The sequence below is a fragment of the Pelodiscus sinensis genome, chromosome 2 (genome assembly GCF_049634645.1).
Source record: "Pelodiscus sinensis isolate JC-2024 chromosome 2, ASM4963464v1, whole genome shotgun sequence".
NCBI lineage: Eukaryota > Metazoa > Chordata > Testudines > Trionychidae > Pelodiscus > Pelodiscus sinensis.
This window is the reverse complement of record NC_134712.1, coordinates 57028422-57050710: the sequence shown is the minus strand read 5'-3', so window position 1 is coordinate 57050710 and position 22289 is coordinate 57028422. Positions and strand designations below refer to the sequence as shown.

The 22289-nt window shown below is 40.5% G+C and overlaps 1 protein-coding gene across 3 annotated transcripts in view; it reads left to right on the top strand.

The window, feature by feature from the left end:
• PREX2 (phosphatidylinositol-3,4,5-trisphosphate dependent Rac exchange factor 2) overlaps nt 1-22289 on the top strand; it is a 266937-nt gene that overhangs the window by 223205 nt on the left and 21443 nt on the right. For all 3 annotated transcript variants that reach the window (XR_012901404.1, XM_075920573.1, XM_006131490.4), the window contains exons 36-37: nt 7970-8036; nt 11442-11632. Coding sequence is in view for 2 of the 3 variants with exons in the window: in XM_075920573.1 (XP_075776688.1) it covers nt 7970-8036; nt 11442-11632 (258 nt within the window). In the remaining variant the exon portion in view is untranslated. The remainder of the gene's footprint in view (nt 1-7969; nt 8037-11441; nt 11633-22289) is intronic.

The following is a 22289-nucleotide window of genomic DNA, read 5'->3' as shown; positions in this document are numbered from 1 at the left end:
AGTTAAATCCTGGTTTGATTCTTACATGTACCCCCTACCTTTCATAAGATTACTTTATTATAAAAAAGACATTAGGCTAAATTTGATTTCTTTCATACAGGATATATGTGGGGAAATTTCAAAAGGGGGGATATTTGTATATTATGCTATCTAACTGTTCCTATATCTGGTTAAATGTTTATTAAGTAGAGAGAAAAGACATCAATATACCAATACAGGATATGAGAAAAATAATGGCAATTGTATCCTAAAACTTACATAGCTAGTTAATATTTCAGAACTATTTTCTTTTTGGACTTTAGTATGAATGAGAGAGAAAAAGAAAGAGAATTGTGCAAACAGTAGCAATATACATATCAGCAGTACTTGTACTTAAATTATAATGCATTCTCATTTAAAAAATATTTACTGCTATGGTTTTAACATTCCTAAAATGAATCCTCAAGATAGATTTTAAATGTATCCGATGAGAGTAATTATGCTTAGTAGTTTTAATACTTTTGTTCACCAGAAAGAACACATTAGACTCCATTACTTCCTTGCTTTAACAGCAAGCAATTTTCTACAGTAGATTCACTTGCACTGTACAATGGATAAAAATACTTTATTTGGAGAACTCCGTACATACAGTTCACCACCAGATGTCACAACTTAAAATGCATGTTGTAGTAGCAGATGCAAGATTTGTATGTGTGTATGTGGAGTGCACATTCAGACACTGCCAATATGATGTAAATGGCTGCTGTATAGTTCAGATCAAACTACTTTTATTTTGTAATTTTTTTCAATGTTGTCCTAATGTTCTGAAAGAAACTCAGAAATTTCATGTGCTATATTTAATCTCACCTGCTGACTGCCTCCTATCCTGGTCAGACCACTTTCTTCCCCAGGCAAAATTTGAACTCTACCAGTTGCAAGATAATTAAAATAAAACAAGCACTATGAGTTCTTTCTTCTATTTCCTCTCCAAACCCCCATCTCCCCAAACTCCATTCACAAACTTTTAGATCCTGCCAACTTCCAAGACCACTTCAGTCAGAGGCCAGAAACAAAAGAATTAGGCCTGGTCTGCATTACACAGGTAGGTCCACATAAGCTGCCATAGGTCAAGCTAGTTGTAGAAATGTCACTTAAATGTTACTTCTATTGACACAAGTTTGTCACTATGCTGATTTAATAACACTACCTCACTGAGTGGCATAGAGTCATGGCCAATGTAATTAGATTTACACAGTCAGTGCAGTAAGAGATGCCATGTCTACACTGTCATAGGCTGGAGTCTGGAATTGGAGCCAAGGTTGGGAATGGGCAAATTTGAGCATAGGGAAATGCTTTGAGCAGCTGTTGAATTGCTGTTGAATTCATCTTTAGAGTTTGTCTACTGAGTCATCCACCAACTGGTGGTGTAACAAATCAGGTAGCCTGCTAGGATACATCTAGACTGCAAGGCTATTTTGGGATACCGGAGGAATCCAAGGAACACGTCCACTATTTTGAAATAATTTTCTAAATAACAGACACACTATTTTGGCATCCCTGTAAACCCCGTTCCACAAGGAATAAGGGATGTCTTGAAATAGTGCTTTATTTCGACATTTGGCGCTGTGTAGATGCGTCAAATTTTGAAATAGCCTATTTAGAAATAAAATTAAAATAAGATATGCAATCTGCTTAGCACAAATTGCATATCTTATTTCGATTTTAGAGTGCCGTCTAGACGTACCCCTGCAGGCCAGCTGCACTTGTCAGGTTTCCCAGAAGTGGATCTGATGGTGGTCCTATTTCCTGACACTATGCCATTAGTGATAAGCAGAAAAAAGTGCTCTTAATTTCTTTCTGCTATACAGGGAACCAAGGCAAGCCTCATAGAACATTTTCTGGACCATAAATCATTTCATAAACTTCAACTGCTTCTGCTTAATTCCAGAGCCCCTTCTGACCTCTCACAATTAACGTCTAATTTCACAGAAGGGATCATCTGTATCCAGGATGGGCTAATAAGAACAACCAACTAAGAGTAGGATCAGCAATCTGACTTCCTTTGGATTACTTGTGTTTCTAGATGGGACCCGTATATTAGACTGTGGTCAGTTTGACTCCTAAATATATAACTGGTGGGAAAGGGAATAGATAATCCTCAATACAAATTGTACGGGGTTGATATACAAGGAAATTGTTCAGATAGAAGGACCCTATTTGTTGGCTCAAATAGTTTCTTCAAAAAAATGCTATTACTCTTAAACTATTATAATAATGATGATGATGATGAAAACAGTCTGCTGTGCACCAGGCTGACAGCAGTTCCAATAGATGTAAATAAGCAACACAAACTTCCTATAGGATCTGCTTGCCTCCAGAAGAAAACAAACATCTGTAGTTCCTGCTGACATATGAGTCTGCAACATCCTTTTGTAGCAGTTATTCATGCACCAATGTACAGTGCTGCCACCCTGCTGCTAATCTTGGATGAACAAGAGCATAACTAACAGTTACTCCTGGTCTACACAGGGGATGAGTTCAAATTAAGATACGCAACTTCAGCGATGTTAATTGAATAGCTTAAGTTGAAGTACATTACGTCAGATTTTGGTGCCATCCACACTCCGGGAAGTCGAAGGGAGCACACTCTCCTTTCAACTTTCCTTACTCTTCGTAGGAGCAGGACTACTGGCATCGATGGGAGCAACCCTCTCAGTCTGAATTAGCGTGTCTTCACTAGACCTGCTAATTCAAACTATGGAAAATCAACTGTGGCTGCTTTGATCTTATCTACAGTGTAGACATGGCCTTAGTGCAGGGCTACTTAACTTTGGAAGCCCTGGGGCCACAATGATTCTCACAGCACATGCCGAGGGCTGCAACTTAAATGTGGTTGCATATACATGCAAATATATATGTAAATATATGCAAATAGCTTCTTTCACACAATGCCCCAGCACTCCTGGTATCTCTTTGCAGGGGGCGAGAAATGCCGACACCTTTTACCCGTCTGTTCCAGCCAGCCCGTCCACTTGCGTCTTTCAGTTCTCACCCCGCCTGGCAGATGTTTCGCTGTTGTGGAATGTGTTACCAGTGGAGGCCATGTTCAAAGGATCCCACCTGCGGACCACATGTTTAGCCCCATTTAAACCCAAACCACCCCATGGGCCACAAAAATTTGGGCCGTGGGCCGCATGCAGCCCATGGGCCGCGTATTCAATAGCCCTGCCTTAGGGTGTGTCTAGACTAGAGTTTTGTCGACAAAAGTGGACTTTTGTCGACAAAACTATACCTGCGTCTACACTACTGCTGAGTTCTGTCGACATAACGTCGACAGAACTCAGCAGTTTTGTCGATGCTGGTAAACCTCATTTTACGAGGCATAACGCCTTCTGTCGACAGAAGGTGTTATTGCATCTAGGGTTGTGTCTAGACTACGGGGTTTTGTCGACAAAGCAGCTTGCTTTGTCGACAATACTGAATGTAGTCTAGACGCTCTTTGTTGACAGAAGCTTTGTCGACAGTATCTGTCGACAAAACTTCTGTCGACAAAACCCTGTAGTCTGGATGTACCCTTAGTGGATAGTGACAGCAAATCTGGAATAGAGAGGGAGAGATACTGGTGGATTTGAGAAGCCCTAATTTACATCCATGTTTGCAACCTGGGAGACAGATGCTGAAGTAGGCTTACTAGGCTGCTGAGTGGAATAGCCAAAAGGGCTTCCACAAGGCAGAGATTTGGCTAAGAACAATTTTCATAATATGACTCTGGGGCAGTGATGCTGATAGTCAAATATGGGGAGGAGGAGTACAGAATTAAAAGATTGGAGGGTGAACTGCAACTTCTTAGGGTATGTCTACACTACCCTCCTAGTTCGAACTAGGAGGGTAATGTAGGCATACTGCACTTGCAAATGAAGCCCGGGATTTGAATTTCCTGGGCTTCATTTGCATAAGCGGGGCGCCGCCCTTTTTAAAACCCCACTTGTTCGAACCCCGTGCAGTGCGGCTACACGGGGCACGAACTAGGTAGTTCGAACTAGGCTTCCTAGTTCGAACTACCGTTACTCCTCATTCCACGAGGGTTCAAACGAGCGGGGTTTTAGAAATGGCGGCGCCCCGCTTATGCAAATGAAGCCCAGGAAATTCAAATCCCGGGCTTCATTTGCAAGTGTGGTATGCCTACATTACCCCGCTAGTTCGAACTAGTGGGGTAGTGTAGACATACCCTTACTGTCCTTGATTATGCAGTAGTTATCTAGATTGTTCAGCCATCTAACAACTTGTGATGTACAGGAAAGAAGGTGTATGTAAAGTTACATGTACATGTCTTTTCAGGACCACAGTCGCCTTTTTTCCCCTCATAAGTCAGTCTCTCAACCTTTTAAATATCTGAATTACTTTTGTGAGACATCATTAAATGTTTCACCACAATCAAGATGTGACTGCTATGGCTCTCCTTTCATCTACAATTTATGGGTAGCTCGATCAAAAAAGTATTAAACTGATAGGTTTAAAAAAAATCCAAGCATTTTATTCTACCTAGTTCCCTTACAGGGTTTCCTCCAAATATTTGTTCCATTATTGAAGAGTGTTGCACAAGCCTTATTTTATAAAATACACTTCAATATTGGTAATTCACTGTAGTTTTCTTTTTATAACAGTTGTCTACTACAGCTTATAAAAACTGAAAGTTTTTTAGGGCAGTTGTGATAACATTTGGTGCATGCAGGCAAAGTATTATGATTTCATTCTTGTACACTTCAAATGCATTAGAAAAAATCATCCAAACTGGGTACCATGCCAAGATTGCCATTACCTTTTCCCCTAAAATTTGATTAAGGACCTTAACAGGCACTCAGTAATTAAGTGAAGTGCTTTGGAAATTTATATCCTGTCCACAGTTTGTCACATTCTGAGAAATACTGAAGATAATTTTGATTAAAAACAATAAAAAAATAAAGCATTTGAGAATTATCTGGGGCTATTAGCTGACTCTGGAGCGTGGTTTAAATTTTAACAGGATATCTTAGATAGTGAAATTAATTTTGTTCAATTGATTGTGTTCCATTTTAGTACTTTAGGTTAATGAATAATTGACTTTATTAATGTAGCAATTAATTTAATTCTATATCTCTTTACAATGTCCATGTTGCTTTATTTTCAGCATAGAGCTGGTTATTTTGTCCATTAGTGGATATACTGTCCTCTATTTAGATACTAGTGTTTTAATGCAGCTGAATTGGCTGAAAAAAACAGTATAAAAAGGTTGGAATACTGTACAGATTCTGAATGAGTAAATTTCCCTGTGGCATAGCAGCAGAAAGTAATGTAGGCTTTTATTCTTGTAATCTTCAATACATGAATGGCATAATGACACTGACATTTGTTTTAAGTGATGCTGTACAGTAACATAGAAGAGGTTGTCCTGTTACTGCCGAAGTGACTATTGCTCACTGTGGCCAGTCATCTGGCATTAACAGCACTTTTTTCATGCAACTCTCCCATCCTTCTCTATTCTCCAACTTCCTTTCGTCACTGAACGCATTCAAAGTAGCATTACAATCACTTTAATTGTAAATAATGGAAATACAGCAGTATCATGTTTTTTTTGGGGGGTGAATCTGTCTTTTCTTTTTGGAAAAAAATATTCCTTTTAAAACCTAAACCTAAGTGCAGCACCATGTAGTAGTATCATAGGGTGTCAATTTTAATAAGGCAATTATTATTGGTACCTTAAATATTTAAGATTATTAAAATTTGCACTCGGAGAACAGAGTGCCTGACCCTGAAAACACGTGCTTAGGTGTCAGATGCCCTGCCATGAAGAGAAGAATAAGCCTGGTGGTTCCAGCTCTCTGGTATTTGTTTTTCATTGTCATTGTCTTTTAGAGGAGTATGAAGCAGTTTGTTCATTTAATTTACTCTTTAGTTCAGGGGTAGGCAATAAAAAACAGCAGCCCACAGGGTTACTCCTTACCAGGCCCCTGCCATTATGTTTACCTGCACTTCCACAGGTATTAGAGGATCACAGCTCTGGTTGGCTGTGAATTGTCATTCGTGGCCAATGTGAGTGGCTGGAAGCATCATGGACTGGGACGATGCTTCCCACCACTTGCATTGGCCGCGAATGGTGATTCGCGGCCAACCAGAGCTGTGATCCTCTGATACCTGCAAAGGACTGGATTCCAGCTCATGGGCTAGAATTTGCCCATCCAGCTTCAGTTCAGTGTTTTCTATCTCACTGTAGCCCATCCTTAAGAGAAAACTGTGATCCCCTATTAAAACAACTATAAACACTTTTATCCAGTTCATGTTGCTTACAATTATTTCGTAATCTGTAGAAATGACTGAAATTTTCAAATTTTTGATTTTTTTTGACTCCCCCAATTTTTTTTCTTGAAAATGTTTGTGAAAATGTTCCTGTTTTTACAAGGGATAGTTATTTATTTGATTTTTTGTTTTTTTCTGTGAAGCAAAGGTAAAGCTGTTATAACAAATTTGCATTCATGTTATCCTAACCTTGTCTGCATAACATCTTGTTCAGAATTTGTTTCAGTACAAGTTCAAGAGTGGCTTTCCCTGCCACCAAATGAAGTCAGATATTCTATCAGATATGCTATGGATTTCTGTGCAACACATTGAGGAACAGCTGTATGAGCATCAGAGAATAATAGAACACTTTTAAATTGCTCCAGCCAAATCTAAAAGGAAACCAGCAGTAGCTCCCGATAGGGAGCCTTTAATACTAGTTTCATGACATTTGATAATGCCACATAGATGGCAAGCTGGTGAAAGTGTCTGATAAGTGATGCTACTCATACATTTTCTGGAAAAATAAAAATTCTCTCTGATCTATGAATGTGAGCAGGCAAATGATGAAGTGATGCTACCGCTGGATGTTTGTGATATGGTGAATTGCCACTAGGGAGTAAGGAAAGGCTCTTAAGTCAATGCTTAATAACAAGTTAGTTTTCTCTGAACCATTTGTACTGTGTTAGGGTCCTGCAGCAGATGCTTTGAGGGTGGGATAAATCAGAGACTTTCTTTCCTCTGGTACAAAAGGAGTGGGGTTAATCAGTTTTAGGACGGGGGAGGAAAAGAATCATTTGGCAGTTCCTGTGAACATGAACTGAGCATACTGTGTACCATATGGAACACCAGCCTTTGTCCTTTGACAGAACACATGTTGCATTTTTGTGTCCTACAGACACTTTCTATGCTATATTAATTGTTATGAGGTTGGCACTGGGTCTGTTAGTCTTTCTATCTCAGAGTGCATTTGGTTTTTATGTTGATAAACGATATTTGCATTCAGTTGCTTCTTTATACACTAAATCATTTTCATATAAGTGGGAGGAAATTGTGCAGAGGAGTAGATGAGTATCCTTTGCCATATATGTAAACATGGACACAGACATTGTTAGTTCCAGTCATCACCTTGCCCACTTTGCCTGTATGGTGTATCTTTCCCTCTGCTGTTTTTTTTAAGTTTCTTTTTATACTGCAGCTTTTCAGGGCACTGACAGCATCTTTCTGTATGTCTGTACTGTGCCTAGCATATTTGGTGTACTCCTCTAATATTATTAACTGTAATAACCCTATGCTAATACACAGACATGCAGTACATGAGAATCAAACACTGTATCAATGCAAAGGGTTTCAAAATCCTTTTTAAAATCTAGATAACATGAAGGCCAATTCCAGATTCAGTATTTGTAGTAATCTTGCAGTAAAACATGCTGCAGATACTCCGACACACAATTTATATTGAGATGCACACCATTCAGTGACCCATTGTACTGCAAATTGCCAAGAAAAAAACATGTTCATAATTTCTTTAAAAAAAAGAGCATTAGTGGACCCTTGCTTCTCTCATGTCCTTAAGTCCAAAAACCCTTCATAAATCAAAGGATGTTTCAATTATATTTAATGTATATGTTAAAGAGCCTTTTAAACAATTAACAGTTTTGTTTGTTTGTTCTCTCAGGGCATTCTACCTGGACAGGACCAACCTCCCTCCAAATTCAACATCTAAAGCTGCTTATATAGATAAGGTAAACAATAATATTAAGTGTTTCATGAAACTCTGCATGTTACACATTATCCCAGTCCCTTTCTTTTGGTAATAAAGATGTAGCCGTGTTAGTCTGGTCTTGCTGAAACAAAAGACAGGACTATGCAGCACTTTAGAGACTAACAAGATGGTTTATTAGGTCATCACCTAATTTCTTTTGGTGTGAGTCGAATTATTTTGAGCTACTTTTTCAGAGCTGTTATGGCTATTGCATTGGTTCTGCATTAGGTATAGTATGATGCAGCATTGCCTTCTTAGGAGGTATTACACTTTTGGAGATACAGCACGTGCTCACTTGTGAAGCTAACCTGTTTCCTCTGACTCTAGCAGAGACTAAAGGGCAGAACCATGGCCTGGTCTTCTCCTTATCCCTTGGGTGCTGCCAGAGGTGCATAGAAGTCAACAATCCACATACTCAGAAGAATGAACTAGATGCACTATCCCTTAAAAAATCCCTTCAGTATTTTCCTCACAAGGTTGCCCTTAGAATTTCCATCCTGTACCCTCTTCCCCCAAATTATTCCACTTCCATTTTAAGGGGAAAAGCCTCCTTTTGTGCCTGTAGCACTACTTAGCATGACATTCAGCTTTTGGAGATCTGACATCCATTTTACAGCTTACAGTTTTATATGAAAAATGATCTGTAGCCTTGTCTAAACTAGAAAATAGTACCAGCTGAATCCAATGCAAGCTAAATTGATATAAATAAATGTTAAATTCTGTTAAATGAGTCAATATAAGCAATTTGCATTGGTTTAACTAGATCAGTGGTTCTCAAATATTTTGGCTTGTGGACCACCTGGCTCCATGAAAACCTTTCCGCGGGCCATCAGTTGCTAATGGAAACTCACCGTTAATTACATAGTTATGCCTGAGCCATTTTGCTAGTGCTGCAGCTAGGGAGAATGGTTTAGTTTAAAGAGATTCAGTATTTTAACTTTCTCATGTTAGTTTATCAAACTTAATTTTAAATAAAGTAAAATATTGATTTATGTCCAATGCAAAAGGTTCCCATGTTTTCTATACTTAATGGCGGGGTGGGGAAGCTGTTTGTTTTGGGTCCAGGCCATTGACCCACAGAAAAATCAGTTGGGGACCACACAAGTGAGAAGCAAAAAAACTCCTCCAAAACTCCCCAATCCTCTCTGATGTGGCCCCCTCTCTCCTCTGGCACTGCAGCCCCACATGGTGAGAAGGGAGGTTCAGGGCTTCCCATAGGCTAGCTTTACTTTTTGGGGGTTCCAGAGTTAGTGGATTTTGTGGACCCCGTTAGGCCCTGGGGTGGGGACAAAAATGAGATGGTCAGTGTGTAGGACGGGGCTGTCAGCGAGTGGAATAGGGATGGGGGTATAGGATGGGGTAAGGGTGTGAGGTCTGGGTGGGAGGTAGAGTGCAGGACCAGGCTGGGACTAGGGTGTCTGGCCAGGAGGGAGGGTGCATGAGCAGACTGGGGGTAGGGTTCTTGGCCAGGAGGAGGGTGTCTGGCCAGGAGAGAAGTGCAGGAGTAATAGAGGGTGTAGGAGCAAGCTGGAGGTGCGGGGTCTCAGCAAGGGGAGAGAGGGGGATTGGGATATGGCGGTCTGGGCATGGGGTGGAGGGGTGCTTAACTGGCTTTGCTCCCCTGTTGCTCCCAAGCACTGGCTCCCACTGCTGCTATTGCCTCCTAGAATCATAGAATCATAGAACTGGAAGAGACCTCAGAAGGTCATCAAGTCCAGCCCCCTGCTCTAGGCAGGACCAATTCCAACTAAATCAACCCGGCCAGGGCTTTGTCAAGCCGAGACTTAAACACCTCTAGGGATGGAGACTCCACTACTTCCCTAGGTAACCTATTCCAGTGCTTCACCACCCTCCTAGTGAAATAGTTTTTCCTAATATCCAACCTGGACCTCTCCCACCACAACTTGAGACCAGTGCTCCTTGTTCTGCCATCTGTCACTACTGAGAACAGCCTCTCTCCATCCTCTTTGGAACCTCCCTTCAGGAAGTTGAAGGCTGCTATCAAATCCCCCCTCACTCTTCGCTTCTGCAGACTAAACAGACCCAAGTCCCTCAGCCTCTCCTCATAAGTCATATGCTCCAGCCCCCTAATCATTTTGGTTGCCCTCCTGATAGCACGTCACTGTGCTGGGGAGCTCAGCCTCTCTCTTCCTCCATGCAGAGGGGACCCAATGCAGCCACTCCCACCTCGTGGACATAGATCCATAGAAGAGGAGGGTTGGAAGAGACCCCGGAGGCCTTCTGGTCCCACCCACTGCTCCAAGCAGAACCAACTCCAAGTAAATCAGGCACTTGGCTGCTTCTCCTTCCCTTCCTCCTTTGGGCATTGCAGGCTCTGAGTGGCTAGAGGGGGACCTTTCCTAAAGGTCAGGCACGGCCCTAGCACTATGCTGAGCACACATAGCTGCAAAAGGCACACCCAGGGCATAGAGTTGGGCGTGTACTGCTGTCCTCAGAGTAACCCAGCTGGGGAAACCCCAGGGCCCTGTGGCTCCACTGGCATGCTGCTAGATCATGAAGTCTTTCTTTCTCTCTTTTTCTCTCCTTTCCAATCTGTATACCGTTAAACTCTATTTGCTTTTCAGTTTTGTTGCAAAGTTAATTGTTTTCTTTGTGGTTTATTCACCCCTAGTCTGATGCTTACTATTTGTTTAGTATGCTGTGTTGCTGTAACTATGTAGCAGTATTTGTACCAGGATATTGGAGAGACAAGGTACTTGAGTTAATATCTTTTATTAGACCATCTTTTGTTGTTGAGAGAGAGAAGAAAGCTTTTGAGCTTACTGAACTGAATAAGAGCTCTGTGTAAGCATGAACACTTGTTTCTCTCACCAGCAGAAGGTGGTTCAGTAAAACACATCACCTAACCCACCTAGTCTGTCTAATGTTCTTCCAGTAGTCAGTCAGGATTAGTGAATAGCCATTTGCATAAACATAAAACAATTTTCTCTTACCTGGATATTGATCTTGTAAGTGGCCATTCACCAGTCCCTTTGCATCTAACTTTGCATTTGTCCTTCACAGCATTATTCCTTCTTTGGAAATACTCCTGGAAGATGGTGATCTGACCATGGGTAGTCAGGTGGAGAAGGGTAACACAGTAGGCAGACGGGCCTTGGGAGTATACATTCATCAAAAATACCCATATACAGATTTTTAAAAAATGCTGTAAATATTGCCACAATACATTCAGTGCTTTGTGTACCCAGTCAGTTCTGTGCTTTGAAAGCAGATGGACTCGGGGTTTGGCCCAGAGTGCTCATGTGTTCTAGTCTGAAGTCTTTAAATTCAGAAACAAGTTAATTGTCACCCTTCCAGAAGAGAACTTCACATGGTTCTTGATGGCGAATATTGTCTAAATCTCTCTGTTCTTCTTTGCTTCCAGCTGATGCGGCCCCTTAATTCTTTGGATGAACTTTACCGATTGGTTGTGTCTTTTATCCGATCGAAGCGCACAGCGGCCTGTGCTTACACTGCTTGCAGTGCCTCTGGAGTTGGATTGCTGTCAGTTTCTTCAGAACTCTGTAGCAGACTTGGCGCTTGCCACATCATAATGTGTAATAGTGGCGTCCATCGGTATGACAATTTATCTATTTATCTTTGCTTTAGTCAGTCACTGTAGGCCAATTTGTAAAATAATTTTTATCCATGTTTTTCTGAGTATACTAGTATGTATCTAATGGACTCTTTAAAGAATTTTCATGGTGAAATTCTGGAAGATTAATCTGTGATTGAATTTTAGCTCATATAGTTTAAAATTCTCAGGGGGTAGCCGTATTAATCTGTACCTAAAAAAACTTAAAAAAATACCAGTAGTCGTGCAGCACCTTAGAGACTAAAAAAAAATGTAGCTAGTTCCATGAGCTTTCTTGGGCACAACCCACTTCTTCAGATGAATGGAGCAAGCAAATAAATAGCAAAAAGAGGGGATGGGGAGGGAAAGAGAAAGGAAAAAAATTGTGTTAATTAGAGTGCTCGTGCTGAATGAAGCGAATAGATTGGGCTATAAGTGCCCAATACTTCGCTTTTGATGTCGTTAGAGTGTTGAATATAGCGGCCCATGCAGTTCATGTCTTTGTTTAAACCTTGATTAAAAGTGTCAAATTTGCAAATGAAGGCAAGTTTCACAGCTTCTCTCTCCTGCTGGTTTTTTAAATTGCTTTGTAAGAGTATCTATTAATGAGTGCCCAGGCAAGTTGGATCTAAAAGTGAACGGCTACACTACAAGCTTTTTCCGGAAGAGGAAATGCAAATGGAATGCTCATTTTCTCATTTTCTCTTCCAATCCTTTCTGCGGAAGAGGTTTTTGTGCAAAAAAGTGCTGCATAGATGGCGCCTTTTTGCACAAAAACCTCTTCTGCAAAAAGGATTGGAAGAAAAAATGCAAATGAGAGTACAACATATGCAAATGAGTGCTCCATTTGCATTTCCTCTTCTGGAAAAAGCTTGGAGTGTAGCTATAGCCTTAATGTTTATTTTATGCACTGGAGGGAACCTTAGTAGCAGTGGATCTCAAAACCCAAAACTATGTATGCAGGCAGCACTGCAGGTCTGGTCCAGAATAACCAGTACTATATTCTGAGGTAATACTTGGCATGACCAATTTGATTACAGAAAATTATCTCAACCACTTGTCGTTTTGAATTTAATTGATTTGATATATACTGTTCTGTACTAAACTCGAAGTGGCCCTAACATGACTCTAAATAACCAATTTTATGAAATCTCAGTTGGGTAGCTGTGTTAGTCTATAACTTCAAAAACAATGAGTAGTCCCGTGGCACCTCAGGCTATGTCTACGCTACAAAAATGATTTGGAAAAAGAAACGTAAACTGTGTATCTTTTTCCGATTTACTTCCGAAAGAGGCTTTTCCAAAATTTGTCCCATCTACATGGGGCCAAATTTTTGAATAAACCCCTCTTTTGGAACATCCATTCTTCATCATAAAATGAGGTTTACAGGGATGCTGACAAAATGCGTCCGTTTTTCTGACATTTTTTACAGAAAAGCAGATGTGTTCCTTGGATGCGGCAGAGATTTTCTGGGATACCTCTGTACTAAACTCTGAGTGACCCTAACATGACTCTAAATAACCAATTTTATGAAATTGGACGTACCCTTAGAGACTAACGAAAATATATAGAATAATGAGCTTTAGTGGGTAAAACTCACTTCATCATATGAATTGGAGTGGAAATAACAGAAACCAAAAGATATATAACAGTAGCAGAAGTACCTGTCAATTGTAGGACATGTGTTAATGAGGCTAATTAAATGGGCTGGCTGTGTCCCTGTACCAATCCAGGGCAGCGGGTGGCCATGCTGACTCACTATACTGACAGCCACCCCTAGAATCTGACAGCCACCCCTAGAATCATTTTGGGGTGGCCACAGCCTGCGGTCAGGGTGGGCTGCAATAGACCCAAAATCTATGGCAGTCTGACTGGCCACGACCTTGGGTCTGGGTGGGGTGGCAAATATACACAATGTATATAATAGTCTAATTGGCCACAGCCCTGGATCAGGGCGGGGTGGCAAATATACACCAAGTCTATAATAGTCTGATTGCTCAGGCCTGGTTGCAGGCTGAGTCGAGGGTTGGCTCTCCTAGCTCGGTGGAGAAACAACAAGCGCAAGGGGTTTTCCCCCACAGGGGGAACCTGCCACCCCAAGTGAGGAGGTGACGGGGGGATACAGGCCCGCCCACTCCACTGTGTCCTGGCTCAGGGCCCTAGTAGTGGCAGTGCAGGCAGCCACTTCGTCAGCGGGGATCCAAACTGCAATCCACTGATCGGGTCGGTGGGTCAGCAGGAGTCCCAGCTGCAACGCGCTGTCCACCCAACCTCCATCTTGTCAACTGATTGGACATTGGCTTTCCCTGGGCCGCTTCCTAAGACCAATGCAGTCGTGGGCCCCGAGCTGGGTGCTCGCTTCAGTCCACTTGGCCATGCCTCAGTGCTGGGGGGGATTCGGTGAGGCTTTGGTCTGTCCCCAGGGTCAGGCAGCGGTCCCGGGAGCTCTGTCCTACAATTGACAGGTACTTCTGCTACTGTTATACTGCTGGGGTGCTGGCTGTCAGCCCTCCCTTCTGGGAGGCCGGGGAGAGCATCTTGCCTGCTCACTTGCTGAACTCTAACTGAGCTCTCCAGCTCTGTTCTTATAATCCCAACCACGCCCTTCCATTCCTGTGGGAGGGGCTAGGTGTCTCAGGCTCCGCCCACTAGGGGTTCTTATGGAAGACTACCCCTTCCGGGTCAGTGGGTGGCCATGCTGATTCACTACAGTCCCATACGTAGCTTTAGATGTGGAAATGCAGATGTTAATAACAGGAGAAATTAACTTTGTTAATGAGCTAACCAGTTAATGTATTTGTTTGGGCCCAGAGTAAGGGTGCCAAATCTGTAGATAAATTCCAGTTCTGCAGACTCTCTCTCTAATTGGTCAGTGAAATTCCTTTGTAGAAGAATGGCTACTTTTAAATGCATGATTGAGTGTCCAGGCAGTTAAAATGTTCCCCTACAGGATTATGTGTATTACCATTTCTGATATCTGACAAATCAGATGTTTTAAGTAATGTCCATCTTTGTAAAACGAACTTCAGAAAAACAGTATATTGCGAGTCCAAAACAGAATAGCAGGCATGGGAAGCTGGAAAAGGTCTGCAAGATATCAGAGAATAAACTAATATGTGCATGTTATGAAACAAAGTTGCCATTTTTATCAGCTCAGATCTGATGGAGAACTTTTGTGACTGCATTCTTGGCAAAATAGTGTTATGTGATTGAAGTATGCTGTACTGTATTTTAGAAAGACAAGGAAGTAAGGTAATATCTTTTATTGGATCGCTTTCTGTTGGTGAAATACAAGCTTTCAAGCTAAACAGAACTTTTCTTGAGGTCCTTCTGCAGGTCTGCCTCTGCAATACTCTGTTTTAGGTAGTTACACAAGATGATATTTTAGCCACCAAAGCAGGATGGTTCTGTTTATCCTTCCTTTAGCATATGGAAACACTATAAATGCTGGATCAGCATGACATTTTCAGAAGGCTATAAAGCCCTGATGCTTTACTCTGGTTATTTATCCAGATTTAACATTTGTACAAGTGAGAAGTTTTTGATGATTTAGAGAATCCATTTTTTGCAAGCTATAACTCCTTCTAAATCTCCTGGTCAATAAGAGGAAATATAAGCAGTATTGCTTTCTTTCTGTTCTCTTCATTGTTCCAATGAGGAGCAGCATCTTTTGCCTTGATTTTTCCTTTAAAATGTTACTGGGAAAGAGAATGTCATCCATAGAATGAACGGGGATTTCAAATAGCTCAGCCTTGCCCAAGACATGCTATATTAGAAGAGTGGTACTTAAAATATGACCGACCGGAAGAATTGAAAGTGCATGAATTACATAGGCTGCCATATTCACAGGAATATTAGATACCTGTCTCCTCAAGAATTATGGGTTTGTGTGCATTTGCTTTATTTATAGCTAAAGATCCAAAGAATTCATAAGTAGAAGAGAGAGAGAGTTCTATTTGGGCATATTTCTCTTTCTGGTGCTTATTAGAGATGGGCATAGAACTATGAATATTGTTTGAATAGTTAATTTATTCACTGTAACTGGATTTGTGAGAGTCTTGAGAATGTTCTACACAGCAAAAGTATTTATTAGCAGAAATATTTGGAAAATGGTGATTTTTAAGTGGCTGTTATACAGAAAAAGAAATTTGAATTAGTGAAAGTGAATATTTTGTCAAAAATCTGTTTGATTTTTTTTTTGAATTATGATCAGTCGGGACAGAAACAAACTATATGAGCCACATGTCCAATCAAAGCAGCCTGAATATTTAATAAACAGAATAAACAACTAGTGCCCAATTTATAGATCATAAATTACTCAGAATTGGGAATATAAATTGAAATAATGGGGATATGTTTGATAAAATCATAAGCTCGACATCCCTGAACAGAAGAACAGTTCTTTAAATAAATTATACACTGTGAATTATTTACTCTGCAGTTGTGCCCATTCATATGCATAAACTATAAAATGTTTCATTACGTACAGCAGCCTAAATAAAAGGTTAGGAATCAGACATGCTGTTTTTTATAGACTATTTTAAGAGCAGTGAGGTAGAGTTAAATGGATTACATAGAGGATTCCATTGGGATGTTAAAAGATTTATCAGGGCAAGCTGTCTTTATAAAATAAAGGGCCAAAACATTTAACCACCAAAACATATGTATGTAGCTCTACAGTTCCTCAGTGCAGCACCATTTGATCTTTTGCAAAAGGCTTCATTATTTTACTGAACTATTAACACTGCCTTTCTGGCAACCATATGTTCAGGAGGAAGAACAAGAGAAAACTTAGCATAATCAATTAGAGATCTTTTAATATAGGTTTACAAAGACAAATGTAGCAAACTACAACAGATTTTATACCCAAGGTTTTGGGATTGTTTTTTAGGTACAAATCTTTAAAATTTAAGAAAAAACACTGCATTTACTGCATGAGAAGGCAATTTTGACCAATTATTTAAAGAGAACTTAATCTTAAAGTTAGAAATTGTAGTGCAGTTGGAGTTGGAGTGGGTTGTCATTCTCTGAAGTCTAAGTTGTATGAGAGAATGTGAATCATGAGTATGTTTGTCCTTCAGATTTTTTTCTGGGAGATGGGAGCTAAGAAATTTCAGCTCACATCCTACTTTCTCTAGCCTATTCATGATGTGTTTTCTGTGCTTCCCCTCTCCGAACCCCAGTGCTGAATACAACCAGCCCAACTTCCCTAGCCTCCCCTGTGCCCAGAGTTCTGGTCTCTGGCATGCTGAAATTGCACGCCAGCCTCACTCATGACCAGACAGAAAGCCTCCTGCTGTCCAGGTTGATAACTGCTTTGGCACTGCTTTATCTTCCCTACCACCATGGATATAGGCTCGAAGTCTGTTCCTGGAATTCCTGCCACCAACCCTTTTTATATTTGCTGCTTGGTGCAAGACAGGGATTGAAATGGTAGCAGAGGAAGATGGTCCGGAGCACAAAGACAAGCTTCTGAAGGAGAGGTTCCCTAAAGAGGGATGGAGGACGGGACTAGGTCCACTGAGCAATGCTGATCTAACTCTTCCTTGAAATCCTTTAGTCCTAGATTTGCTGTAATAGTTAAGGAGGCAAAAAAGAAGTGGTGTTTTGCCCCAGTTCTGGTAGCATGAGATTTAATCTTAACAAGCAATTGTACAGGAGATCTCTATTTCTAAAACTGATCATTTAAACACATGGAGTTCTGTATTCCCTTTTCTAATAAAGTATTCTATAGCACAGTTTATAGGCTAGCCTTCAGAGAAACATTTTCATTGCCTTGGTTCTCTTACTAGGAGAAAGATGAACAATATGAGAGTAGCAGAATCTAGTTCGTTTTTACGCATGTCTGCATAACTTTAGTTCCTGGAACTTTTTTTCACTTGGTATCCAAAGTTAGATCCTTAATAGAATTGGACCTAAGTCACAGTCTAGGAGTGTGTATCCGAGTTCAGGATGCTCTGCTGATCACTCCTCATCTCTACTTTTAGGAGAATGGGATCTGAACAAACCATTAAACTCATCTCTGCCAGAATTTAGTGTCTTGGATTGTATTTGATAAAATAAAAATATGAATCTTCCCACATTTCTCTAACTTTGCTGACTGACTACTAGATTAGAGCATGCATTCTTAACATGGAGGTCCTGAACTGAGCTCAGAGGGGAGGATCACGCTGTCCTTCACTTCCTGTTCAGTGGAAGGTGAGAGAGATCAGATCCCACCTAGATTGGAAGGAAGTTCTAACAGGGTCTCAGAATGGAAAATGGCATCCCACTATGGAAGAGGATGAAAACCGCTGGACTACAGAATTTGGCTGTATTGGCAGTATCATTTGTAACCTCTTCAATATCAGCAATGTTTTGATTTCTAATTTCTCTGTGATCCACCTTAAATTGCTTTTTACATTATACAAGGCTAAGACAGCTTGAAAGAGTTCTCATTTTCATTCCAGTATCAAAGATAATATTGGGGATTTTGAATGGTTGGTGATTATTTTGCTTTGATTTTTGTTAGTCAGTTGATATTAGAGGTAGAAATACTGTATCTATTCTAGACAGAAATCTTTTTCAAGTATATTTCAATCAGCTGAATGAGAACCAGAGAGCAATAAGCACCTTTAACCTTCACTGTCCTTTGTGGCATATGTCTATATAACCACCCCATAAATTATCATAAAAAGAACCTGTTGTGCTGATTCAACATCGGGACGTGAAATGAATGTGATTCTAAGGAATCAGATTTTTATGTTTTATTTTGCCTTTTTCCATCATAACTAGATATGGTCTATTACATTTTTCTTCGTTTAGTTAAGAGATTGAAATTCTACCTGGCAATTAACTAGTGTCCAGTAAATGATACTGGGTTTTCTTTGCCTGTATTCATTTAATTTGAAGTTGTAATCAGTCTGTACAAATATAGATGATCAAAAGCACTTTTGAATATTGAATCATTATGCCAGTTCCTGCTCCTGAGGGAAGAGACAGACTATGCTGCCCAGACCCTAGCTCTTTCCATGCCAAAATGAAATTAGGTGCAGCAGCTGCAGAACTCAATTTCGAGACTAGTAGAAATACAAAGTAAAATGAATTATTAAAAATATTCAGATAATGCAGTTTTGGGGTTTCTGTTTTCTGGTTGATAGAAAGGAGACTGTGTCCTTTACAACCTTTATGAATCCTCTGGAGATACCTCATTTCTTTGTTATTTTTTCTGTATTTTGTCTTCCCTCTTTAAAGCATCTAGTTGCTGCTGCTTCAAGCCATGGGATTTAGGCTAGCAGTTGTTCTGCTCTGTGATGATACAGGTTCTGCCAAAGGTTTACTGTGCTCCTGAAGCCTGTCTAGCTCACAAAGGTCCAGAGAGCACACTCCTGCTGTGGGTAACAAACCCAGATCTCCAATACAGCAACATAGGATTACTGAACTACATTTCTGTTGATCTCAGCTCAAATCTCCTTTATAATTTCATTTTAGAAGTTTGACTACAGAAATTTTCTTCTGAAATCAATGAAACTGTGCTGCAAAGATCTCATCTTGGGACCTAGTTCTGCAACTCTTACTCTCATTGAACCATTTGACCATGTAGGATGAAAAAGAATTAAGCTGAACAATTTGCACTCTTTTAAGACATGAAATGAACTAAATTGCAGTTTCCTAACAGCTTGATTTGATCTGCTCGTGTAGCCAAGAACTTAAAAATGTAACTCTGTCCAACTCATTTGAAGAATATGCTGTTCAGACAAAATATGTTTGTTCTTAAATTATCCAGACACCATTCTTAAGACTGAGCAGACAAGAAGCATGAGACAATTCAAACATTTAAAAATTACATTATTTATTTTTTGACAAGTCCAACTTCTTGGCATACAAAAAGTATTCAGTGTGAGGTCTTCTATAACTAGCTGTCCCCTGCAAAATTGTTAACCACTAACATTTTAGTCAAGGTAGAATTATGGGATATCTATAATGTTTCTAAAAGCATGTGTAGTGTCTTTGAAAAAAGGCAAAAATAGGCAGATGAAGAGTCCAGGATACCCATTCTGGTTTTATTTTATTTTTTTTCTGTAAATAGTGTCTCTGGTATGGAAGGATGCACTCGTTCCTGTTAAAACTATGGAAAAGGGCAGCATTATCTTCAGCATGTTTTACTGCTCACAAAAATAGGTTCATTTTGAATGTAATATTACTCCTTTCCCATGGCTTGGCTCAAGCCTCCTCATTTGTGCTTGTTAATCAGAGTGGCTTGTTCCTGCTCCTGGCATGGGATGAAGTCTGGGTTTTTTTATTTTGTGCCTGGTGCCTCCATCCAAAGTGTCTCCAATCTATGCCTGGGAAACAAAGGTGCCATCTCTTGGGAAATTCACAAAGACTATAACCCAGTATACAAAAAACATACTACATTATGACAAGTTCCAGCCCATGAAATGCTACCATCTGAATGAACACTCTAACATGGAGGACTTTACTGGGGACAGAAAACTAATTCTGTAAGAAAGAAAAAGGTTAAGATTAATTAAAACACTAAGATAGAGTATCAATAACATAACAAATCATTTGCAGCACCTCCCTCCACTCATGACTGTACTCAGCCCCTCAGCTCCTTCATTAGCAACTTCCTAGACAGATAAGAGGCTGAGGATGAGTCCTGCAATAAGTGCTGGAGCGCTGTGAAAAATGATCGTCTTAAACAGAAAGGAGTTCCCTTACAGTGTGTTCATTGCTGAGAGGGGCAGGGTCCTCTCTTGGCTTCCTAATTTGATGTCTCGTGAAAGGGTTGGCTGGCTGTAGTTAGTTGGTACTGGGTTGCTTCGCTGGCCACCTGGTTGCTGGTCTCCACAGGACTGGCACTTACTGATCATGTTCTAAATCCCACAATAGATCGGAGTCTCCCTTTGTGCAGAAGTGGGGGTTGAAATAGAGACTCCCTGACCCCAGCTGTGCTGCCCCTGTCTCAGCTAAATTGAGGCCACTTGTCACCTCCAACTGTGGGACCAACCAGCCGTGGCTCTTCTTTGGTCCAGCACTATATAATTCACTCATCCAGAAACTCCCTATCAGCTTTTGAAAGAGTTTCCTGACTATTCTGTGTCTGCACTGGATCCTAAAGCAGTCTGGAAAATAGTGTCCAGAGGCTTTGGAGTCATTGCTGTAGTCCAGAGGATTGGAGACTCAGTTCATTGTTTCAGGAGCTAGCAAACTTCAAAAAGTTGTATACTAAAAACCTGAATAAATCTACATGTACAGAACGGAGTGCCAAAGTAGAAACTACCCACCCGGAGAAATAAAAATAAAAAAAAGCAAATTGAAAGAGCCAGACGAATACCTAGAAACCATCTACTTCAAGACAGACCCAAGAAAACCAACAATAGAACACCACTTGTCATCACCTACAACCCCCAACTTAAACCTGTCCAACACATTATCAATAAACTACAGCCTATATTGGAACAGGATACCATACTCAAAGAGGCTCTGGGAGACAGACCCATAGTCTCCTATAGACAACCACCTAACTTCAAGATGATTCTTACCAACCACCACAGGACATACCACACTAATACCAACCCTGGTACCTTCCCTTGCAAAAAAACCCCGTTGCCAGCTTTGTCCACATATTCATTCTGCTGATACCGTTATTGGACCTAACCAAGTGGTTATAAGATCAAGAACACATATTCCTGAGCATCCAGAAATATAATCTATGCTATCATGTGCCGAAAGTGTCCGTCTGCTATGTACATTGGACAAACATCTCAGACACTTCGCCAAAGGATTAATGCCCACAAAACAGATATCAGACAAGATCACAAAGAGAAAACAGTTTCTTGCCATTTTAACCAGAAAGGACACTCTCTCAATGACTTAACCACCTGCATTCTGCTACAAAGACCTTTTACATGTGCACTTGAAAGGGAATCCTCTGAACTGTCATTCATGTTAAAATTCGACACTTTCCAAAAAGGACTCAACAAACATTTGAACTATCTCACCCATTACCAAGATAGTTTCCCCAATTATCACCTCTAATACCATTAACTCACAAACATCCCACTCTCCCTACCTCTAATATCATCAATTCACAGACACTTACCTTCCTTCCTCCCCCCCCCCCCCGCATCCCCCTCCTGTTCTGCAATGTGATTTGTCCTTTTCATGTGTGTTCATTTTTTTTAATTGTATCCTTTGGTATATATGGTTGTGACTACTTTCTTCCACTATTTGATCTGAGGAAGTGGGTCTGGCCCACGAAAGCTCATCATCTAATAAACCATCTTGTTAGTCTTTAAAGTGCTACATTGTCCTGCATTTTGCTTCAGCTACCCCAGACTAACATGGCTACATCTCTATCACTAAAGTAGAAACTGTAAGGGTTACAACTCAAGGCACTAGTCCCCTATTTAGATCAGAAATAGGACTATATATACACACCTATTCAATGCTATCATGAAATATGTCTCTGGATTGCATTGCTCAATTGAGACTGAAATCAAAGGCCTGTCCTTCTGCATTTTGTTTGCCTCAATGGTATTTATTGAGTTTATGGTATTATTGTGTCATGCTTTAGAAAGAAAGGTTTTGTTTCCTTTTTTAGATGAAATGCTCATACAGACAATTTTCTGTGAGCAAACAACTTGTTCCCCTGTAAGAAGTCTCCTTCAGGAT